Source organism: Ursus americanus, chromosome 19 (assembly GCF_024610735.1).
Source record: "Ursus americanus isolate L20-20 chromosome 19, mUrsAme1.1.p, whole genome shotgun sequence".
In the NCBI taxonomy this organism is placed as follows: Eukaryota; Metazoa; Chordata; class Mammalia; order Carnivora; family Ursidae; genus Ursus; species Ursus americanus.
In genome coordinates, this window is record NC_142145.1 from 29,308,138 (window position 1) to 29,332,008 (window position 23,871).

Consider the following 23,871-nt stretch of genomic DNA (forward strand, 5'->3'; position numbering starts at 1 on the left):
ATTACTGATACAGCCATGATTTCTCTTTCAAGAGAAAGTTCCCAGTGCACTTTGTTCCAAGATGTTTCTGTTTTATACATATACAAACACACAATTAGGATGATTTAAGAAATTCTTTGAGAAAGTTGTAAATGATCTGAACCCGATCCTTTTTATGTTTTAAAGAATTGGGTTAATGATTAATACCTTAGGGATGTATATTACCTCAGAGTTACAGAAACATATCGTCAGTGGAATACCAGTTATCATACATTTCTTCTATGGCAAACCATATAAGAATTATTCAAGTATCTTAAGATTTTTTAAAAGGTCTTCTAGTGAGAACAATAATGTAATATTTTCTCTCAGTTACACATTGTGGTTTTTAATTATCCCAGTTTCATATTTACATCAACGTATCTCAAAGATATTCAAATATATTCTGTAAAGGAATTAAATGAATTTTTTTGTACAGGTTATTCAGAACATCTGAAGGGTTTTTAATTATAAACTTTTGTTTTTTGGAAGATTATTATAAACCTGTCCTACCAAATCCTCTGATTTACTTGTTGGGGGGGGGGAATACTCCCACATTGGTAAATACAAATGGCAGAAGTAGAAGTGGTTTAGTTTTAATATGATTTTATGGTTACTTGAAGCAATATTTTTTTAAAAGTTATTACATAACATGCCTTGAGTTTGAATTGTTCCTTCCTTCCTTCCTTCCTCTTTCTCTTTTTCTTTCTTTCTCCTTTCACCATTTTATATTCCACTTTAGTTGATCCTTCTAGAACTTCTATGCACTGACTAGCATGTACTATTAACTCCAATCTTGGGTTGGCCCTTATAACACCAAAATTTAGTGATGGGTGTGAAGCATTAATACAGGTCTTTGGTGATTTCCTCCTGTAAAACTCTGGAGAAGGAAAGTGAAGAAGACCTATCCTAAGAGAAGTAAAGGTCTCAAACACCAGTGTTTTGAAACAAATTTTTAAGGAGCATTTTAAGGTAGAATTTTAGAATTTAAGGTGGAATTTTAGGATGCCTCTAAGAATCTAGCTCCATTGTGCTTCTCGGTGCAAAAACCATAGCAGGCAGTTGCTACTATTTCTGCCTGATAAAGCTTTGTATACATTTGGCCTCTTGCTTTGGAAGATAAATGAGCTCACTTCAGGGTTTCGTCTATAAGCGGATGATTGAAATTCAGGGAGGTGTTTATATGCATTCAAGAGAGTATTTCTGTCACTGCATTTCTACATGGGAGGTCTCAAAGGGAGTGGATGGATGGAAACAGGAGGGAAGATTGTTTATTGGAAGGAAATGAAAGGGATTAGTTTCTATGGAGGCCAGGGAGGTGACCTAGATTCACAACACTGGAACGTGTTCTGTGATAGACACTTCTTAAAAGAGAGAAGGAAATCTTGGATAGAAGGCCTGGCTTAATTTCCAGCCAATTCACATCAAGTCTCTTTGAAGGAGTTTTCTGATCCCAGGAGAAGCTTTTATTTGATATACGTTTCATGTGCTGGGTTTATCTGGGGCTCAGATAATCACACAGAGCAGTTCTCCTCTGGATTACTCAGCATGCTCCTGGCCTCAGCAGGCTCCTTTTGGGGCCTTTGAGTTAAATAAACAAACATGAAATCTGAAAGACTCACATGTGATTCTCAGGTCACAGCGTCCTTTTCAGAGTAACTATTCTTATTTCCCTATGAAATTGAAAAACAACCCTATGTATTAAAAAAAAAAAATTCCACAAGGTCTCTCTTGTGTAAGAGGAAGATCAGTGAAAGTACAAAGAACAGTGGAATGGAAAATAGTGTGGTTGCCCATATACTGAATGGTGTTACAGAATGGCTGGTAGTTGCTCAAACTATACCAGACTGACCACCCTGCTAGTTAGACTTCCCACAATTTCATTTCTGGAGCACAGTCATAAGGAACGGATTTCCTGGAAAGGGGTATGCTATATGCCCTATACCTTTTGGAGCTTAACATCTCATTGCGTGTGTGTGTGTGTGTGTGTGTGTGTGTGTGTGTGTGTGTGTGTGTCTTCCACCGTGATTAAGTTCTTGAGAGTAGAGACCATGATGGTGTGTGTGCATGTGTGGGTCTGTTTGCCACATTTCAGCCCAAGTGAGAATTCCAAAATGCGTATCTGATAATGGTATTATGATAGAGTCCAGATTTGTTAAAAACAAAAACCATAAGTAAGCATTATTAAGCATGTTCTACACACTAAGGCACTGTGCTGGATGCCCTTCACACATTATCTTCCGGAATCCTCTGAACAACTCCATGAGTTAAATAAAAATATTACCACAACTTTCAAAAGAGTAATATGCATTTTAGAGAGACCAAGTGATTTTTTCCTCCCCTAAAATCGGACAGCTGGTAGTGATCGAGCCAGGATTTAAACCCCGGTAGTCTGACTCCCTCCCTCAAAAATATGATTCCATTTAATATATTCATAGGCAAGTCTGATTTATCTCATAAATTTCATATTCTCTTCCCAAAACTCTAGGATTTAATCACACTGAAAATCATCTAGGTTACTTTTGTTTCATCATTTTTTAAAAAAAATTTAAGAGCATGAGCAGGGGGAGGTGCAGAGTGAGAGGGAAGCTAGCAGATTCTCCGCTGAGTGGGGGAGCCCAACGCCGACACCAGACTTGATCCTAGGACTCTGAGATCATGACCTGAGCCAAAATCCAAGAGTTGGATGCTTAACTGACTGAGCCACACAGGTGCCCCTCTCTCATCGTTTTTATAACCTCTGGGATTCTGGCTTTCAGTTTGGCTTTCTCTGTCTTAACTTTATCCTAACTCCTACTCAGGTTAGGTGCTACTTCTTCCAGGAAGCATTCCTTAACTTTCCCAGTGTATATCAGAAGATTGATCATACAGATTATCTTTTCCAGTCACTAGTTTCTAATGAAACTAGAAATCTGCTGCAGAAGAAAAAGATACACAAAAATGTGGAAACTAAACAGCCAATAGGTAAAAGAAGAAATCAGAAGGCATTAGAAAATAGAGATTAATGAAAATGAAATACAACATTCTAAAATTTACAGGATGCAGAAAAGCACCGCTGAAAGGAAAGTGTATAACTCTAAATGTTCACATTAAAAAAGATCTCAAATTAATAACCTTACTTTAAACCTTAAGAAATGGGGGAGGGGGAACTAAATCCAAAGCAAATAGAAGGAAGGAGATACTAAAGATTAGAAGAGAGGTAAATAGAGAATAGAAGAAAAAAGAGAAAATGATACTAAGTTACTTCAAAAAGATGAAGAGAATTGACAAAGCTTTAGCTAGGTTGAGGAAGACAGAGTTAACTCAAGAAATTGGGGACATCAGTACCAACCTTATAGAATAATCAGATAAAGAGATAATAAGAGAATTGTATGCAGAAGAATGAATTTATATCCTTACCAAACAACATATTAAAAAAACACACAACTGGGACACCTGGGTGGCTTAGTTGGTTAAGCGTCTGCCTTCTGCACAGATCATGATCCCAGGGTCCTGGGATGAGGTCTTGCATCTGGCTCCTTGCTCAGCGGGGAGCCTGCTTCTCCCTCTGCCTGCCACTCCCCCTGCTTGTGCTCTCTCACTCTCTCGCTCTCTGACAAATAAAATCTTGAAAAAAGAAAAAATATGCAACTGATGAATCATTGAACACTACATCTGAAACTAATGATGTTAATTGAATTTAAAAAATTTTAAAAGGAGAAAGGTGCTAAAAAGGGAAAAAAAAACCCAAAATGGATCAATGACTTAAAGGCAAAAGCTAAAATTACAAAACTCTTAAAAGAAAACAGGGTTAAATATTCATGACCTTGAATTTTAGAATAGATCCTTAGGACACTAAAAACATGAACAACAAAAGAAATCATACTCCATAAAAATTAACTTTCATGCATCAAATGCCATTATTAATAAAGTTAAAAAACCTACAGAATAGGAAAAAAATTTATAAATCCTATCTGATGTTTAGAATCCAGAATATATAAATTTGTACAAATTAATAAGTACACAAATACATTAAAACTTGTTATAGTTTTTGGTATACATTTCTTTAACTTCTTGGTTAAGTTTATTCCTAAGTATTTGATTCCTTTTGATGCCATTATAGATGAAAACACTTTATTTTAAATTGTTTCTCATCAGTGTATGGAAGGACAACTGACTCCTGTGTGTTTGATTTTGTATCCTGCAACTGCTTAATTTTTTAGAAGTTCCAAAAACCCCTCCACTCCACTCCCACCCCATGTAATCATTAGAGCTTTCTATTTATAGGATCATGTTATCTATAAACAAAATTTTACTGTTTCTCTTCCAATTTGTATGATTTTTATTTTTCTTGCCTCATTGCTCTGGCTAGGACTTTAGTACTATGTTAAATAAAAGTTAAAGCGGGTGTACTTGTCCCTGATCTTAGAGGAAAAGTTTTCAGTCTGTCATTGAATATGATGTTGGGATGCAAATTTGCAATGCAAGACAGAAAAAAGAACTGATGAATTTGTTTCAAGATTTGTTCTGTAGGTAATATGACCAAGGTACCTCAAATCATAATATTCTCTTAATGGAGAAATAAACCTGACTTCACTTTAAGTGGAAACACACTCCTATATTTCCCTGGGTTATATCCTTCTTTCTTTGTGTACTTGACTAGAATATCTCATTCTCTTAACCTATTTAGAAATTCTTGGTTATGAAATCTAAAAATGAATCATGCTTCTTCAGTTGAATATATCTGAATGTGAACTCGGTCTTGTGTTTTTCAGAAGATGCTTATAAGACCCAGGTTAGGATCGACAATGAGCCAGCTTATTTGGACATTTTGGACACCGCTGGCCAGGTAGGTAATTTTTTTAAATCTCTCTAATCTCTGAGGCCAATTTAGGCTTTAATCTCAAATACATTTACCCTAAAATAGAGTTTAACAATTCAAACAGAAGAGCAGATTTGCAATAGTGATGAGAAATTAAATAAGAAAAGAATTGGCAGGAAAACGTGACTCATTGCCAACCAGAATATTTTAACATTCCTTTAATTTTTTAAACATAAAAATGTAAGTGTAGATGTAATATTGCCATCTAAGGTGATAAAATTAACGGAATAGTTTATTCTTCTTCAGATGAATGCAAAACTTGTCTTAGACCCTAATCTGGTGGTGGTTTTTCTTTAAAACATTTTAGTGACATAAAAAAGGAAGGTCTACTTAGCATATATGCTCATGCAACCAAGGCTAGAGATAGTTAGGTGGAAAGGGTGACATAACCAAGATGTAGTGTAATCCAGTACATTAATTTACAAATGTGTACATAAGAGGAAGGAGAAGGAAGGCTATGAGGAGGAGGAGGAGAGCATTGTTGGTGTATATAAAAATTTAGGACTAAAACACTATGTGGCAAGTATAAGTAAAATGGGCAAAAAGAGAGTGAAAAAACCTTTAAAAAGACTTGCTGTACTTGGGAGGAGGATGGAGATTTTATTTCATATTTTAAATATGATCATGTTAAAATATAAACATATCAAATGCTAGACATAAAACACCTCTCAATTGTAAGCCTCAAACTGTTCAAAAAAAAAAAAAGGTCTTAGAAATATAACTTAAGAACTAACAGAGGAGAATGGGAAAATAAATTAAAAATTGATACATTTTGAAGTTGAAAAGAAAGATGAAACAGGAAACGTAATAAATATAAACCTATCAGGAGTCAAAATAAATGGAAATTGATACACTCTCTCTCCCAGAATAGTCAAGTAAATTGTTGGCATTATATTGCATAAAAGAACAAAACTAGCCTGTACTTCTCTGGCTTAAAAGAGACATAAGAGTACAGAGAGTTGGCAAATCAAAGAATCATTAGGAAAAAAAAATAGTCAAAAAGTAACCAAACCTAAAGTGGGTATATCTGTATTAAAATCAGACAAAATAGATTTTATTGCAGAAAGCATTATTAAGGTGTAAAAATGTCAGATTGCAATAGAAAAAAAAATCAAAGATAAATTCTGGTCTATAACATTCAAGACAAATTATGTGTAAATCTAAAAAGCACAAATCCAAAAGCCTGTATAGTGGGAAACTTAAATGCACCTCTGTCAGTAAGTGCTACATCAAAAGTTAGTGCCATTGTAGATTTGAGAACACATTTAACCGAAATAGAACACTGCAGTCAGTATGTGAGCAGGCATTCTTTCCACATAACTTTTTATCCTTTTCATTGATTTTTAATCTAATTGTAAAAAACGTGGCCTATAGGAGATTGATTATTTGATATATATAATTTTACGTGGTGGTGTAGGTTGTGATAATTTTTTGGAATATGTTTAAGCTAGTGGTTACTTCTCCAGCAGGAAGGGGAGAGATACAAAGTGGACTTCAGCTGTATATGTAATGATTCATGTTTCATAAAGTTCTGATGAAATAAAGGAGAGTGTTAACAGCTGAAAACCTAGGTCATAGGTACACAGATCTTCGTTACATTGTTTTCCTTTTGTACTTAAAGAATGTATATGTTGAAATGTTTATTTCATCTACTTGATGGAACTGTTTTTTTAAAAAACTGCATTAACTGGCATATTGGTATAAGCCACTGGAAATACATGGTTTTCTTCTATATTTATGAGCTCTATTAAGACTATTTGAAATCCATATATTAACAAACTCATTTGTTTCGAGGGACATTTGGATAATGGGCTTATGGTGGGGGAGGAGGACTGAAGCCATTGGGGCTATTTAGAATGGAGAAATTATTTCAGTTACTTGAAAGAGCTGTGTTATCCAAGGAAAAATATACTTCTTTTCAGGGGAACTTTAAGCCTAATTGGAAGAAGATTGAGTAGGTTAAATTTCACTCAATATAATAAGACATTTGTAACAACCGAAATACTAAAACCAAAATAGTCATCTAGAATTATGCTTTGGTAGAAAGTGAAATCCTTTGTATTTCTTATAGTTATGCAGTCTGCAAATATGTATGAACACTTACCTGGTCCCATTTGGTACTAATGTAATCACAAATAGCTGGATGTTTCTCCTCCCCATTGGTGTAGTCTTGGCCAGATCACTGCTCAGGTCAATGAAATGTAGGCATATGACTCAACTTGCTAGTTCTGAGTCAAGGTCTTAAGAGGCACTGCCATGCACAAAGATGAGGCAGCTAACCCTTGTTGCAGGAGAAGGAGGGAAACACATGGAACAGACCTAAACCCAAATCAAATACTACGGCAAAGCCCAGCCAACTCATAGCCTGAAGTACATCTGCTCCAGTCACCACACAGACTGGTGAAGTAGAAAAACCATGAACATAGTAGCTTCAAGCTCCTAAGTTTGAGTAGCTTTGTCATGCAGCATTATCATGACAATAGCTGACTGATACAGCATATTAAAGGAGCATTCATTAGTTCAGTGTGCCTAAAGATGGACAATATTACCTGTTGGTAGATGAAGTGGTAAGTGATGAAAGAGAAATCTGCATACTTGACTCAAGTGCTTTCTAACTCTGAGATTCTATGCTCTGGAATCAATTAAATTGTAAATAAACAATTTGAAAAATTATTACACGTGTATACCCTTATTTTTCTGAGCTAGCTTCAATTGCAGCCAAACATAGGAATGGATCAGGCTCAAAAGATGGTGACTTTTTGGCTTCCAAACTATTAATCTCCCACATGCAAGAGATAATCTATACAGCTGAGTTAATAAGACTTATGTCACAGGAGACAGTAGAGAACACCATTGAAACATATTTAATAGTACCATTTTTTTTCTTTTGTAACTATTTCTATTTAACATTTGTTGAAATTTATTATCCTTACAACAAATCCAGGAAGTAGAAAAGTTATTGTTGCCACCTAGAATTTGAGTAAAATGGTATACAAAGAAATTACCCCTTGGAGGCAATACTGGTTAGTAGGACCAGTTGCCAAAGTGTTTGTGTTAATGCACAAAGCCTTGCAATGCTACAGTAATCCCACAGAAGAATCATTGGCCATCACCAAATGCCATGTTGGAAAGGACATTTACCTTAATCATTCTTCCAGCATTTAAATTCTCTTTTCAATGCTCAGTGCCCCTGCCAAATGCTCATTAAGCCTGTGTTTGACCACTTCAATTGATTAGGCACTCTGCTTCTAGAAACAGACAAATAGAGCTTTTAAGAAACTTAAATTATTTGTAAGGATTTTTTTTTTAACAATGAGATTAAATTTTCCTTTTTATAGTTTCCAACCAATATTGGTCTCAGATTCCTTGAAAAAAAATCCTATTACTCATTTTATAAATAGAAAATTTAAGTCTTACAGAGGTTAATATATTTAACTAAAACAATGACAAGCTATTGAGCCAGCTATTATCAGAGTCTATACTCTTACTCAAGCTCTTTCTTACTTTGTTTCTAATCCCTTAGTACAGATGAAGTACTATCCTACATCAAGAAAATGCAGTTGGTTGAGCGTCTGACTCAATTTCAGCTCAGGGGGGAGTCTGCTTGAGATTCTCACTCTCCCTCTCCATCTCTCTCTCCCCCTCCCCCACTTACTTGCTCTCTTTTTTTCTCTCTCTCTAAAATAAATAAATAAAACCTTTTTAAAAAGGCAGAATAGAATAAATTTTGGCCTCTGTTCTTAAAATGCTTGAGATTTGGGGCAATGGGAGAATACTAAACGTGCAGCAAATTCCGATAAGCAGTATAGCAGAAGTGTAGAAATTTTGGTAATGGGTTATCTCGGATGCCTAAATTATTTTTTGCTCTGGCCTAAATAAATAAAAAAAATCAGTCAAATAGAAGGGCTTAAAAAACAATTTTTACATGGATTTAGTGAAACTAACATAAGTTCAGTTTAATTATAAATGTATTGAATCTTCCTCTTTCTTATTAGAAATAATAAAAGTAATTATCCTCCAAACACTTGAAATTATATATTTTTTGGTGTGCTAATATATCCAGTCACTGCAACTTCCTAGACCTATGCATTCCCCCAATACCTGGCTACCTCCTATATTAATATATTCTGAAACAATGAGAAATGTCATTGCAACCTTGTATTTGGTTTAGCCCCTAACGAACTCTGTGGTCAGCCAATCTGGCACTAAGGAAGTCTAGAGATTTCTGCTCTTTCTGTTACTCCCTCATGTGTCGTCCTCCTCACTGCTGCTGACTCACAGGCAAGCCCAACAAATGTTATTCCATAGAGAAGGAGGAATTTGGGAGGAAGTGTTTTGAATAAAGTCCTTTGTTAAAAAGCAAGAGTTCAGGTGATGATAGCTTCTCATTGGCTGAGTTGCAGGGGTAGTCCATTTCCTATAGATTCAATGTGTATATTTTCTTGTTGAGGTCTGGAATTGATAATTCTGTCCTGTTGATACCCGCGTTGGGGCGTATAATTGACAGTTCTTTCTGTAACTGATACTGAGTGCTGTGGGTCCCCCTTCTAGCCTCCTAACTCCACTTAAGAGAGGTTTCTTCTTAATTTGCGCATTCTCTCCTTTTGAACAAGATCTTTCTCTGGAAGCATCACTGATCAAAAGGCAGATTTTCTACCTTAGTGGTTTTGTGCCTCGGTGCCAGGAAGGATCTTTTCTGCTTGTCATGTTCTACATAAGAAGGTAAATGCACAAACTGTTGGAAACCACTTATGGCCATGTTTGGGTGACAAGGGAGGTGAGGAGGGAAAGCTTTCAGGTTCTTCTCATCTATAGTCTATTAAGATCGTAAACATTGAAAATTGTCTTATTGGGTACATCAGTTTTACAAAAGTTTGACAGGCAAGAAAATGCAAAACTTAAAGTAATTATACAGAAGAGAAGTAATAAAACAATTACAAATTGTCTGATGGGTCTGAACTGGGACCCTAGATCTGAAGGTAGCCAACTGAAATATTTATTGGCACTTATTCCAACTTAGGGTAGAAAAGTTCTTATGGAGGCAAGCCTGGAGTCATGTATGCCTCCTGGAAGTCCCAGATTAAAGCAGGCACTGAAAGCAAAATAGTAAATACTGCAAGAGTACACTTAAAGAATTAACCAAGTGCATTTGAGAAGATAGAATGCAGGTATAAACATGAAGCAATAGCTAATGAACTTTTTACAAAAATAGCAAAAATTCAAGGACGTATTAAATTAGTGTCTCAAAAAATGTTGTAAACAAATGTTAGCCAATAATACAGCCTATAAATTTGCAAATTTGGATAAAAATCCAGTTAGATAATAGTTCAGAGGAAAGACTTTTGTGAATTCAGAGTCTTCTAACCCTTCAGAAAAAGCAAGTGCAAAATTAAATTGTCACAGAGTCATGATGCAGTTTCTGATAGGCTATATTCAGGAAAAAAAAAAAATTCCCCCTTTCTCAAGGATTTGGGAAATGTGAACAAGGGAATTTTCTTTCCACAAAACAGATAGTAGAAGCAAACAGTGAGGAAAAGGTGGACAGGCCTGGTTTGGACATCTTGGGAAAGCTGTCTCATCAGATGTTGTCTGCTGCTTCAATTCTGGGAAATCTTTACTTTCACCAGATGGTGTGTAGGTCCAGTCAGAGTTTGGTGCTTTCTTTAGATGGGTCACAAGAATCCAAGAGTCTATTCCTTGGAGTTTGGCAGCACAAGGATCAGTTAGCAATACATTATAAGGGCCCTTCTCGTGAGGTTCAAAAGAATCTTTCTGGAGGTGTCCAGGTTGCTAGGTGTGATGTTTAAAGTCCTCTCCCAAGAGTGCACTGTGTAAAGATTGCTCGGCTAAAGCGTGGTTGGTTATTCTTCACAGAAGCAGTTAGACCGTTACAATTTAAGTAGATCTGCTTTTGCTAACTGTGTGTCAAAAGAATTGGGGCTCAAGTACATTGCTTATCTTGTAACTATCTCAAAGGATGAGAGTTTGAGTTTCGGAGTGAATCTGAGATTTAAAAGGATCAATGGCAATGTTTTTGGCCAAGGTGTTTAGGGAGGTCGACAAATTTTTCCGGTTGTCTTGGTAGTGCCATTAGTGCATTTGACTCTGAGGATTGAGGACAATATGCACAATGGAAGTGTTGTAAAACCAGCCAAACAGCATAGACTTGTCGAAGCACCTGACCAGTAAAATGGGTTAACTGATCACTATAGAGTTTAAGAGGGATTCCTAGGTAGGGTTCATCTTTTCTAAAAGAATTCTAGCCACAGAAGAAGCAGTGTCCTGACTACAAGGGAAATTTTCAGTCCAGTGGGGGGGGGGGGGGAACCATACAAGCCATTACTAGAACATATTAATATCCATGAGATGGGGGAAACTGTATGAAACTCATTTGTGTGAATAGGATTTCCTTGATTGTAATTTAAACAGATGGGACAAGTGAAGTAGGGATTTTTTTGTGGCCTTATCAATATTTTCCCACCAATATTGGTTAAAGAATGCTATCATTGTCAGTAAGCCAATGGTTTAATGCCAATAGTATAGTGGTAAGTAGTGAGAATTTTAGAATTTCCCATAGGACCAAATTGTTAGGTCCAAGGAGAGTTCTCTCTTTTTATCGAATGAAAAATTACTAAATTGCCAATATTGCTATACTTTCTCTGGGGCCAATTGTTGGGTATCTCTTATCAATTTTTCCAAGTTATTATTTGGGAGAACATCCTTTTGAACCATGACAAAGTTTTGGCTATTAGTTTGCTTGAGTGAATGTTTTTGGCGGAAATAACAGATGGTTTCCTTTGGTCTCCAGAGAGTTGAGTCTGGAATGTCCAGAACCCTTAATAGGGAGAACAGCCAGCAAAAGTACGGCATCTAGTAAATTTTGGATAAAGGAGCCATCTTAATTTTATCCCCACTGTAGGTAAGAAAACTATTCATGTTTCCTAACATTCCAAAGTCATGAGCTATCCCAAAGGCATAGTTGACTATTGGTATAAATGTTTATGGTTTTACCCTTGGTGAAAATACAGGGTGGTTAAGGGAGGGATCCCATGATTATTTCTTCAGTGACCTTAAGTAAAAGGGTAGTGTCAGGAATGGCTCTGAGGCAAGGGGGACAGCCCTGTGCTACAGTCTTCTATGTGTTCATGATGGTCTGTATGTTTTTGGGTGAGTACTCCAAAGCATTTCCTTTCTTCACATACAAAGAGGAAAAGGGACAGTTGATAATTAAGATATCTTAGGGAGCTTTATTAGGCTTTTCTCTGAAGTCCCAAAAGCTGTCTTCCTGATCTTTCCGTATCATAGGATCAGGTATGTCATTTCTTTTAGTACCAGCAGACAGAGGTTGAGACATAAAAGAGAAGCCTGGAATCCAATTTTGACAGCTAGCCACTCTAAGAAAATCTCATTAATTTGCACTCAGTTTTAGATTTTGGGAAGTCCAGGATGCTATGAAGCCAACCTGGGTCCAAATGTAGTCCTTGTTCTGAGATCAGACACCTTAAGTAGTGAACCTGAGTTTGAGCCAACTAATTTTTTGCAGGAACTCCTGTCTCTTTAAGGCCAAAAATTTTAATAGGTAGATGCCGCCTTTCTTTGAAGAGGATTCAGAAGAACAGCAGAGAATCAAATAATCTATTTACTATAACAATAGAGCCTGCAGAAAACTCGATTTCCTCCAAATCTGCTTTTGAGGTTTGTGAAAAGAAGACTCTGTGAAACGGTGACGCATTACTGTCCAGGTGTATTTCCATTCTTCCCAAGTGAAAACAAAAAGATACGGGCTGTCTTTATCAACTAGAATACTAAAAGGCACCGTGTAAATCAATTATGTGAAAAAATTTGCTTTCAGTGGAAACGGATTCTGATAGCAAATGGGAGTTAGGAACAACAGGGTGTCAAGGGATACCAGTGTCCTTCATTTCTCAGAGGTCCTGGACAAACCTCCATCCTTGGCTGTATGTAGGGTTTTCTCACAGGTAAAAGAGTGGTATTGCAGCCACTCGTGCAGAACAATGAAGTTCTAAGCCTTGTAATCTTCTGACAGGGGCTTGATGCCTTGATGGATTTATTTATAGGTTATTTATTCTTGCAAGAGGTTTTGAGGGGTCTATCTGAATCTTGATGGAAGGCGCACTATGGATTCTGTCAATACCAGTTAAAAATCTTGCCCATATAGAGGATGGTAGCTGATCTGATAAGGACAAATGGTCAGTATCCCCAGACTCGCTACAGTACTACTGTCAGACGGCACAAGTAGAAGATGTTGAAGGTCCATTTAATTCACCTGGCTGGCTATTTTGATTACTATTGTCAAATTCTAGAATTATCTCCCCCTTTTGAGAGAAAGGAATTCTGGCACATTTTGTAAAGAAATCTCTACCCCTTAAATGAATAGGGGCAGAGAAACTAAGGAAAAAAGAGTGTGTACCTCTCAAAGGGCCTCGATGATGGGAGTAGGTTCAGAGACAGGAAGCTGTTGAGATTTACTGGACACGCCCACTATTTAAACTGTTTTAGTACGCTGAGGCAGGGGCTTTAGAACAGTGGGGTTGAGCACTGAGAATGTAGCTCTGGTGTCAATAAGGACAGAGATTCATTCCTGGAGAGTGGTTTCTTGGAACCAATTAAGAGGGAGGATTAGGAGGAGCCCCTGTAGTTCCTCAGAACCCCCTCACTGAGAATCAGGAGGACATAAGAGGCTGGCTAGAGGGCTGAAGGTGCCTGGAGCACTTAAGATGGTTGTGTTTTTTTCAACATCCTGGCTCCTGGCGATAACAGCAGAAGCTAGGAGGTTTTGGTTTTGTGTAGGGGCCTTCACTTGCCAAGGTGGAAAATTAAAAATTTTAGAGGTCTCTCTTTTAGGTGACTCATCTAGGGTGCCAGTGTACTGTTTTGCCATATGAACTGAATTGGGATTGGATATAGTTTTCCATCCCATCCTGGTCCTTTTAACTAAAAGAGATCACAGCTCAGCTCACTAATCAAGTTAAAACTACTCAGGTGGATTCAACATCTAAAGAAAGATCAGAATTTTCCTTAAAGACAATTTGGGGTTGATTATAACAGTAATAAACAGGTTCATCAGGCTTTGTGTACCAGCCTGAATTTTGTTTCAGTCAACAAGCTTAGGAAAGACTACTGTAATTGCTTGGTGGAGATATCTATCCAGCAAGTGTTCTAGCAGTTTGCCAAAAGTTAGGGGGTCAGTTTCTCTAAATCCCTTTCAGGTTGTTCCTGTCAGACTAGTATCTTCCAGTGTTTGACCAACTTAGATGTAAATTTAAGAAACCGGGTAGGTAAGTTTGAATAATTATGCCAAATTCTTCAGCAATTGTGTGGGAGGCTCCTGAGTCACTTCAGGAAAATGCATGGCTCACAAGTCCCCCGCCCCCCCCCCCCCCCCAGTCCAGGGAACAGAATAAATCTGGGGTTTATTTGAATCATCCAAAGACTTAACTTTAAAGGGGCCAGTTTTAATTGGTTACAGAGGAAGGAGACCAGGGGAGAGATGAGGAGGAAAATGGAAGTTTGGTGGGAGAATTAGAATAGGAAAAGAGAGTTATAGAGGAGGTGGACCCAGTGCAAGTGGGGAAGTTAATGCTATGAAAGGTGGGACCTCAGCATAAGGTGGCTGCCTTGTGTCCTGAGACAAAGAAGATGGGGAAGGAAAAAGCCTCAGAGCCTTTTTGTTACTTTGTTTGCTTGCCTCAGTTAGTCTAGCAATTGAATTTTGCACAGAGGCAATTTTAGACTCCTGATGATGTTTGGAAGTTTCAAAATACTGATCAACAATAGACATCCCATTCACTGACAATTTAGTACCATACTGTCCAACTCAGTTTTGAGAAAAGTTTGGGAGATCAAAAATGCCCCAAATGGTCACTAATGTTCTAATTTGGTTGGGTTGGTCCATTTAGTTAGAAATGCATATCAGGGGCCACCTGATGGGTGGCTCAGTCACTTAAGCATCTGACTCTTGGTTTAGGCTCAGGCCATGATCTCATGGTCATGGTAATGGGATCAAACCCCACATCAGGCTCCATGCTTAATGGGGAGTCTGCTTGAGATTCTCTCTCCCACTCCCTCTGCCCTTCCCCCTGCGCACGCATGCGCTCTCTTTCAAGTAAACAAATCTTTTAAAAAATGCAAATCAGGAGGAGACTATAATATTTAAACAAAAATCTGGCCAGGGTCTCAGAATGGGGGTGAGGGGTACCCTCAAAGCATTTTGATGGTTGTGATCTCGTTACTTAGAGGTTTTTCTCTAGAGGAAAAAAAAATCCTAAACAGTAGTTTCAACAGGAATAGCCCAGTTCCAAAGGAATTGAACCAAAGCCCAGCACAGTTCCAACGGGAATAGTCCAGTCCCAAATAGGAGTCAGACTCAAAGCAAAAGGAGTGTTCTCAGAAAAGGTAAAGCCTTAAAAGAGATGCTGAGTAAAGCCTGGAAAGCTCAAAATCCAGGTGAAAACTTAACTTCAAACTGCAGAGCTGGCGAGAAAGCAGTGAGCTCAGTTGGCTCTGTGGGTACCAGAACCTGTTTGCTAACTAGCTTCAGTTATTGGGGGTCATTTCTGGATCCCACTTCTGCTTATTAAATAATGTTAACCTTAAAAATAAAAATTATTTTACCATTGGAAATGAATTTATTCAGGAATAGTAGAGAATTGCAGGTCAGGACATGCAAGTTATGGCAAAACCATAGACAAGTTCAACAAAGGGGAAGAACGTTATCTTTATGGAGAAAGATGAAGCTGACAGGGATTGTTTTGAATGCAAGTTGATTGGAGAAAAGCAAGAGTTCAGGGTGATGGTTTGTCATTGACTGAGCTGCAGAGGTAGTTGATTTCTTGTAGAAGATTCAGTGTACATCTTCCCCTGTTGAAGCCTATAATTGATGATTCTTTCTTTGATTCTTCTCCTGGGGTCTAGAATTGACAATTCTTCCTGTAGTTGACATTGATGATACGGCTCCCCCTTCTAGCTTCCTGACTGCACTTAGTGGGGTTTCTCTTTATTTTTATATAAACTCTTTTAACTCTAGAAATAAGGCTTTATCTTAAGGGATTACCATAATAGTCAGAAATATAAGAAGAGAAAGTAAAAGAAATATTTTAAAATACACTAAAAAATATAGACAGAGGTTAAAGTACAAACTGATATTACCAGCGTTAGCATTAAGAGGATGAACAAAGGTCAGTCTAGTTTTAAATATAGAGGGCATGTTCATAATCAGAGTTATGTCCTAAATTGATACAGATCGATCATAGATTTTGATTTGGGGAAAACGGGCCCAAGTCATGGTGATTGATTGTATTGGGTCTGAGACACTTGAAAACAATTCACTATTAGCATTACTACAAATAGGAATGCTCTGAATCCTAATTTTCCAAGGACATTCCTAGTTGGTTGCTGGTATAGATGAATTAGTTGCTTGTTAATTCTTTTTTAACATTGCCTTTCCCTCAAAAATGCTCTGTTTGGATGATAATTCATATATTCATCCAAACTATAAACTATTAGCTTCCTTCTCCAATAAAATGGCTCTAAAAGGTGATGACAAAACCACTTGTTGGGGAGGTGGGTGGAGGGATGGGGGAAATAGGGGATGGGGATTAAAGAGTGTACTTATGGTGAAAAAACCAAAACAAGCCACTTGTGATGTCAATATGCAAGTCAGGAAAGCACACCGCTATGCAAATAAGACTATAAACCAGGAAAAAAAAAAAAAAAAGACTTGTAATAGCCAAAACAAATGTCAATAAATAAATAAATAAATAAAATCCATGGAATAAATTTCCTGTTTTCTTAAAGAATTTTCTCACGGTGAGGGTGAGGGGGAGATTGTCAGTTCTCAGTCCCCATCTATTTGTTGTTGGAGGTAGGTATCATACATGGCCGTTGCTTTTTCCCTCCAGTACTTTTAGAAACAGAATTTCAGAAGTGGGTTTCTGGAAGTAAATATTTTTATATAAGTTGAAAAAGAAAAACTGACAACCTATAATTTAGAAGCAAGAGAAAATTATTTTAAAACACGAGATGAAATGTAATATTTTAGAAGCATGTAAATCTGGGATCATTTGATGTAATGGCAAGCATTTCTATAGCTAGGTACAATGATATTCAAAAATAACATTAAACTCTCAAAAATGATAAATGATATTTTGGATTTTCTACTAAAGACAAAATATGGTATATAAAGCTTCTACAAGATGACCATTTTAAAATGCTGTTCTAAATATAAGTTTCTATTGACATAGGGGAAAAAGAGCCAGACCATGAATCGTATAAAAGTGTGTGGAAGATTCAGGGGCACATCACAAAGTCCTTAGTAATTCAGCATATGGGAAATGCAGTGATGAGATTGTATATATCTATGTACAGATCTCATTCCTAACATGATTAATTGGGCATCCAGAAGTTTACAACACTGGATTAATCATTTTATAAGGACAAAAGAAACAAAATCACTATAGTCCCTGGCCTTGAAGAGCTTGCACTTTTGTACATGTTTAAAAAAAGCATGAAGACTCAGAACTGAGGAAAGACATGTGAAGTTTCATTGCTGTCTTCATCCTGTCACCTCTAGCTTTCTCTTATAAGCAGTGAGTGTTCCTTATTAAACCATGTTGTAAGCATCTAATTACTCACCAATGTGATATGTGGAACACTAAGGTTTATATTTATCACTTATATTTTTAGCTGAAACTTGGCAATTTCAAATCCAAACCTGCCAAATTAAAAAAAAAAAAATTGATACATACTTAGCCTAAATGTACTAAGTAAAATGACTCCCAAGACTCTCTGAACTATATTTTTGATAAAAATAGCTGAAAAGCAGGCTGTCATTCAATGACCTCATCACTCAAAGCCTTTCCTTTGGTATTCCACTTCTGTGGTGGACAGTGTGGAGCTCTGTACCCTGTAATTACTTGTGGGCTACTGTGCAGACCCAACCTGCACAAAGATAGTCCTTAGTAGAATCCCCAGTCAATTCCTAAATGTTTATCCTTAATACCTATGTAAATGACTATAACTGTGAACACTCAAAATTAGAAGGGGGTTTGGAGGTCACATATCTTAGTGTTCAGAAAAGGTAATTACTTTACGTGGCTTTTAAATGCCACCCTTAGAGTGAAGCTTGTGCTAGGCCCATGAATTGTTCAGAAATCAGGCAGTGATGTGGCTACATTGCCTCCTCTAAAAGCCATTTCTGTGGACAGCATTAAACCATTCATGACGGGTAATGTTTGCTATTAATGTATCGCTTCTTTGACAGTACTAATGATATTTTGATTAAAAGAATCTAAGATGGAAACCAGCAGTTCAAGGAACTGACAGGAACAATGAATCAAAAACTCACAATGGTAAAACCAAGGAAGAATCTAAGGAAAAAGAATGCTATCAGTACGAGAGTTTGTTCGCCATCATTTTCCCCTCCCTTTATTTATTTTATAACATTTTGCATAAAGAGTTTATTTCCCCTAATTCTAAATGTGAAGGGTATTTGCAGGTTTTTTTTTCCTTGAGTTACATTCAGTATATTGGTCCATTAGGAAAATATTTAAATGATATAAATTAAACACAATATTGTATCCAACTGACCTCTCTATGAATGATCAAATTAGCAAGAACAGTAGGGTCAGCCCATACCACTTGCTGTAACTCCTGTACATCTATATCTTGAAGTAGGGACCCAGTTAAGAATAAGTAGTCCAAAAAGTGAATAAAGCCTTTGGGCATATGACCTGTATATTTCCCATTTCCAGCAGAAATGGGGTATGTAGAATTAGACAAATATTGTCTTTAAATCACTCTTAGCATTCTTAAAATAGCTTAGATTATTATTTGTGCTGTATTATTCTGTTCTCAAAATTGTTTCATTCAACAGTGAATTATTATGTACCAAACACTGCTCCTGCTCTCAACAGTGCTAGTAGCTATGACAGATTGGAACAAATTTCAAAAATGTTTCCTGCCTTTAAGAAATTTGCAATTTAGTAGTAGAGGCAAGAGATACCTGATTTGTTAAGAAAAAAATGTCACTAATGTGTCATAAGAGTACTTCTCAATTAAGTTTAAGAATGAAAATCAACTGTTTTGCTCAGACAAAACGATAAGCAGAGAAAGATAACACAGAAGGGCTTCTCCCAATAAGTTGTTAATTTCACCGAGAGGAATATTTATACAGGTAACTTCCAATAACCGAGTTCATTAAAATCAAGTAGGTGATAATGCCTATCATCATAAACCTTCTAGGAGTAGATAATTTTGATGATAAAACCAAAGGTATTAGAAAAACTTTCCCCCTGATTTGATTTCTTTTTTCTTTCTTTTTTTTTTTCCCGGAATATAGTAAGACTATGCTAAATTTTTTTTCTGTATTCTTTTGCGGGGAATAGAATGACTCTGGGTGTGTTTGGAGCATCTTGCAAAATCAAGAAAGTTACAAGGGGACAGGAATAGGAGGAAAGTTGTCGAAAATCCACCTCTGTGCTTGGGAGCTGAAATACAACAGGAAGACAGAGTTTGGGATAAAGAGCAACAATAGCTTTATTGCTTTGCGGGGCAAAGGAGGCTGCAGCAGGCTCTGGCCTTCAAAAACTTTGGCCTGCCAGGAGGAAGGGGCTGGGGAGTTTTATAGGGATATACAAGATCTAGCCTCTTTGGACAGGGGTTGTCTGTGTGGCCAGCCTGGTTAGTCCTTTTTGGGGTGGTACCTGGTTCCTGAAACAAAAGGCTTGAGGAGGGAAGGTTTAAGGAAGAGAAGAGAAAAGGTTGTGTCAATTCATATTATGCTAATGTCATTTTAATGTTAATAAACGTAACTTTGCTATAGAAAAAGTTACTTTAAAATCCAGCTTCCCTGAAGCATTTGTGCAGCCATTTTGATTTTTGTTCAACTTTGTTTTTAAGCAGTTTCAAAAGGAAATAGAAAATTGGGTTTTTGAAACTAAATCAAGGCTTTTAAAGGAATAAGTGTGATGTTTCCTTGTAGACCATAATTCTATACTCTGCGGCCCAGGTTAGCACATTGGGGACATATAATAAAGGGAAGAAAACTTATCCAGAAATAAGGACATGAATTTGGCTGGTGTGAGTATGGATCCCTGAGCATGGTAAACAGAATACTGTAGAAAATCACTTGGGAAATGCCAGTAGCCCTTATATACTTCATAGTTAATATATCCAAAATAGGCCAGTTTCCTCTGTAAGATTAAAAAGTCCTTTAAGTGAGGGACTATGTCTTATGTCACTGTCTAGTGTCTCATTAGTTTTGTTTTTAATCAAGTAGGGAAGAAAAGAATCAGTCCAACTTTTTTTGTTTTTTGGTTCAAGACTCCTGGTGAACTTATTTTCTGTTAAACCTATTCTTATGCCTCAGAATCTTTAAAAGCTCTGGAAAATAAGTGTGTTGCATTTCATTTGAAATTCAGAAAGAGATGGAGTTTGGGGAACTGAACTTCTCCATTAGAAATCAATTCTGCAATTAGGCAGTAGACCTGCTGTCATTCAAGGAACTTGGGTTATTCTTAGGACCAACTACTGGTAAACAGCACGCTGATTTTGGCTTCAATGAGCAACTGGAGACAAACTGTGACCAAAAGAATTAGAAAATATATTGCCCCAGAGCCATTAAGTGCCTTCAAAGTAAGAAACTTCTAATCAATGGAATTTGATGAGCCACTTATAATAGAATTATCCTAGAGACTCTTTAAGTTTATCTGTATTCCAAACATCCTCTAAATTCTGAATTCTTTTTAATACAAATGAAAATGATAATGAACACCTCATTTAGCAATTACTCAAAGTTATAGGGGGTCTCTTTTAGGCAGGCAGTTTGAAACTAAATGATGAGTTCATCTACTACATATCTTTAGTATCACTAAGAAATCAAAAGACATGTTTTTCCTGCCAGGCTCCTAAACCAAAAATTTTGCACCCAGCTTTCATCTTTGAAGCAAAGCTTTCAACTCCCAAAGGCTCTTTAGATAAATACACTTTCATACCTAAACATAATACTTCTGTGAGTTGCTCTGACAGTTATCTAGGTTCTTGCAGCTTATTATCCAAAAGTGCTGTTCTCTCATCCTGAATCAATTCAAGTTTCAAATGAAAGCTAAAATATCTAATGGAAATTCAAAATGCATTTTATCAGTAATATTTTTAATGGTACATGAGCTGAGTTCCTCAAAGGATAGAAATAGTTTTAAAACAATTTTAAATGGGTTCCCCTTCCCACTTTTTTTTTTTTCCCCAACCATAATACAGGAAAGCCCCATTACAATAAAATGCTATTACGTTTCTTTGCAAATGTTCAGCTTTGATTTCAAAACCAAGTTGCTGTTCTGGGAAAGCCAAAATGCTTCCTTGTAGAATGACTATTTTATTTGGGGCAGGTTTCATGTATAAATGTGGTATAAGTCTGCCTTTACAGCTACCCAAGCTCACTCCTAAACGTTTCTCTCCTTTAATCTTGTACTTAGAATACTGAGTTATAGAGCAATAAAAAATAGACATGACATAAGTGAGACAGTCATTTTTATCTAAACTATAATGATCTAAATTCAGTTGAACATCTTTTCATTAAACTATAGAAAGTCAATGGAACCAGTACATTTACAGGAAATCTGGTGCTATGTGAAAGGACTGTCCTCTCTCCCCTCTAAGAGAATACTGCATTAGTTAGGGTTTTCCAGAGAAACAGAACCAATAAAAGTATCAATATTCATATGGTTAAGAGGAAATTTATTGCAGTAATTGGCTCACACAGTTTTGGAGGCCAAGAAATCCCACAGTATGCTGTCTGCCGGCTGGAAAATCAGGAAAGTCTATGGTGTAAGTTCAAATCCAAAAGTCTAAGAACTGGTGTCCTCCTAATGGTGTCAATTCCAGTATGAGTCCAAAAGCCCAAGAACCAAGATCTCCAGTGTCTGAGAGCAGAAGATGAATGTCTCAGCTGAAGCAGAATGAATTCATCCTTTCTCCACTTTTTTGTTCTATTTGGACCCTCAACAGGTTGGATGATGCCAACGGCATTGGGGAGTGCCATCTGCTTTGCTCAGTTCAGCAATTCAAATGCTAATCTTTCTGGAAACACCCTCAAAGATAGATCCAGGTATCTAGGCATCCCTTAGCCCAGTCAAGTTGACACCTAAAATTAGTCATCACAAATACCATTTGGGGAAGCTCTTCCATTAATTGGTAGTAAACTAGTAGATAACTTCATTTTAGTAGCTGTGGTAGTTAAAGATGAATCTATTGCTGCTTTCACTTTGTGGCTCTGGTGAGACCATAGGAAATGTAGCCTAAATAGTGATATGGGCGGTGGCTCCAGGGAGTCCAATCATTCATATGGTCAAAAATCTTGACAATAGACTTGATGATGCCACAACTGTTCTCTTGACTTGGTCACAGGTGCCATGTCTGCTCTGATGCTGATATTGTACTGGACTACAAATGTGTGGTTACAATTGAGGGACAGACAGCAGGGCAGTGGGGGGGGGGTAGTAGTAAAAGAAGCTTGCTTGTGTCTTGAATAGCTTTAGCAAGGTCTTGATGAGAACTCTCAGTATGTGTATAATCATTTTAGGGATTCAGAATTCCTGTATGGAACCTGAGTTTATATGTCCAGCAATAAACTGTGTAGTCATTTTCAAAACTCCACTTCTACAATCACTGGTAACAACATTAATAATATTTCTAACCCGACATTTATTCATCTTTTTAAAAAAGATTTTATTTATTAGAGAGAGAGAGAGAGAATGAGCACAAGTGGGGGGAGAGCAAAGGAGAGAGAAGGAGGCTTCCTGCCAAGCAGGGAGCCTAATGCAGGGCTCCATCCCAGGACCCTGGGATCATGACCTGAGCTGAAGGCAGACGCTTAACCAACTGAGCCACCCAGGTGCCCCCATTTATTCATCTTTGAGGGAAGACCATGCAGATTGGGGTCACCAGAAAAAACTGAAGTTCTTGAATTTCTTTTATAGTAGAGAATTAGAGTAAATGCTAGGGGGATATATAGTGACTATAACATTTATGCTTTTTTATTTTTATGTATAAACCCTATAAACCGGAATGACTTTTAAAATAATCCCCAAAGCTATATTAGCTGTGCAACCTATGAATAACATAGTTTTGAAATATGGCACTGCATCTGGAATCCTACAAATCAGACTCTCGAAGATGCATTGAGAAACTTCAGGAGCATAAATAAAACGAAAAACTAATAAGTAATTTTAAATGTTAAAAAAAACTTTAGAAAAGGTGATTCATTAAAAATATGCAAATATGATATTTTGAGAAGCATGTTGAATAACACAAAGATTTTTCTATACTTAGGGCATGACGAGCAATACCTCGTCTAGAAAAAACACAGTCAACATATTCGCCGTAATAGTGAACGGTATATAATCTTGATGAATACGTGCTAGCTTATGCCACAGGTATAGGATCTGTTGAGAAAATTAACTTGGGAAATACCTCCATAGCTTATTAATATGATAGAGCTGGTGTTAACCATCAGCTTGGACCCCTGATCATTTATGAGTTCTACTGCAAACACTGGCAATAACTCAAAGAGTTTGTCCCAAATCTTCTGAATTTCACATGCCTTCTAAGGATTTTTGCCCGTGTAAGTTTGTTCACGATGTAGGGTAATACAGACTTCTGTGCTATTTCTTAAATTTCTTTCTGAGGTGATCCTCAGAATAGTGAACGCTTATGAAGATTCTGTGTTTTTTAGAAATCTCCCACAGAAGAGCAAAACTTGAACAGTGTTTGGGACATTCTGATTAATAGACAGAAAAGAACTTGCAAATCATTTGTTGATACCATTTTTAAAAAATATGTTTGATCTCCTCTGTGCAGAGTCTTATTCACATTTTCTTGGAAATTGACTTTTGCTAAATTTGTTAGTGAAGAGGTAGCAGCTGATTGCTTCAAGGGGTCTACATGCATAGTCATGATCTCAGAAATTTCTTGGAAATCCA

General features: G+C 36.9%; 1 protein-coding gene across 2 annotated transcripts in view; it reads left to right on the top strand.

The window, feature by feature from the left end:
* RIT2 (Ras like without CAAX 2) overlaps positions 1–23,871 on the top strand; it is a 423,565-nt gene that overhangs the window by 187,856 nt on the left and 211,838 nt on the right. For both annotated transcript variants that reach the window (XM_087869855.1, XM_087869854.1), the window contains one exon: positions 4,770–4,843. In XM_087869855.1, coding sequence (XP_087725981.1) covers positions 4,770–4,843 — 74 coding nt within the window. The remainder of the gene's footprint in view (positions 1–4,769; positions 4,844–23,871) is intronic.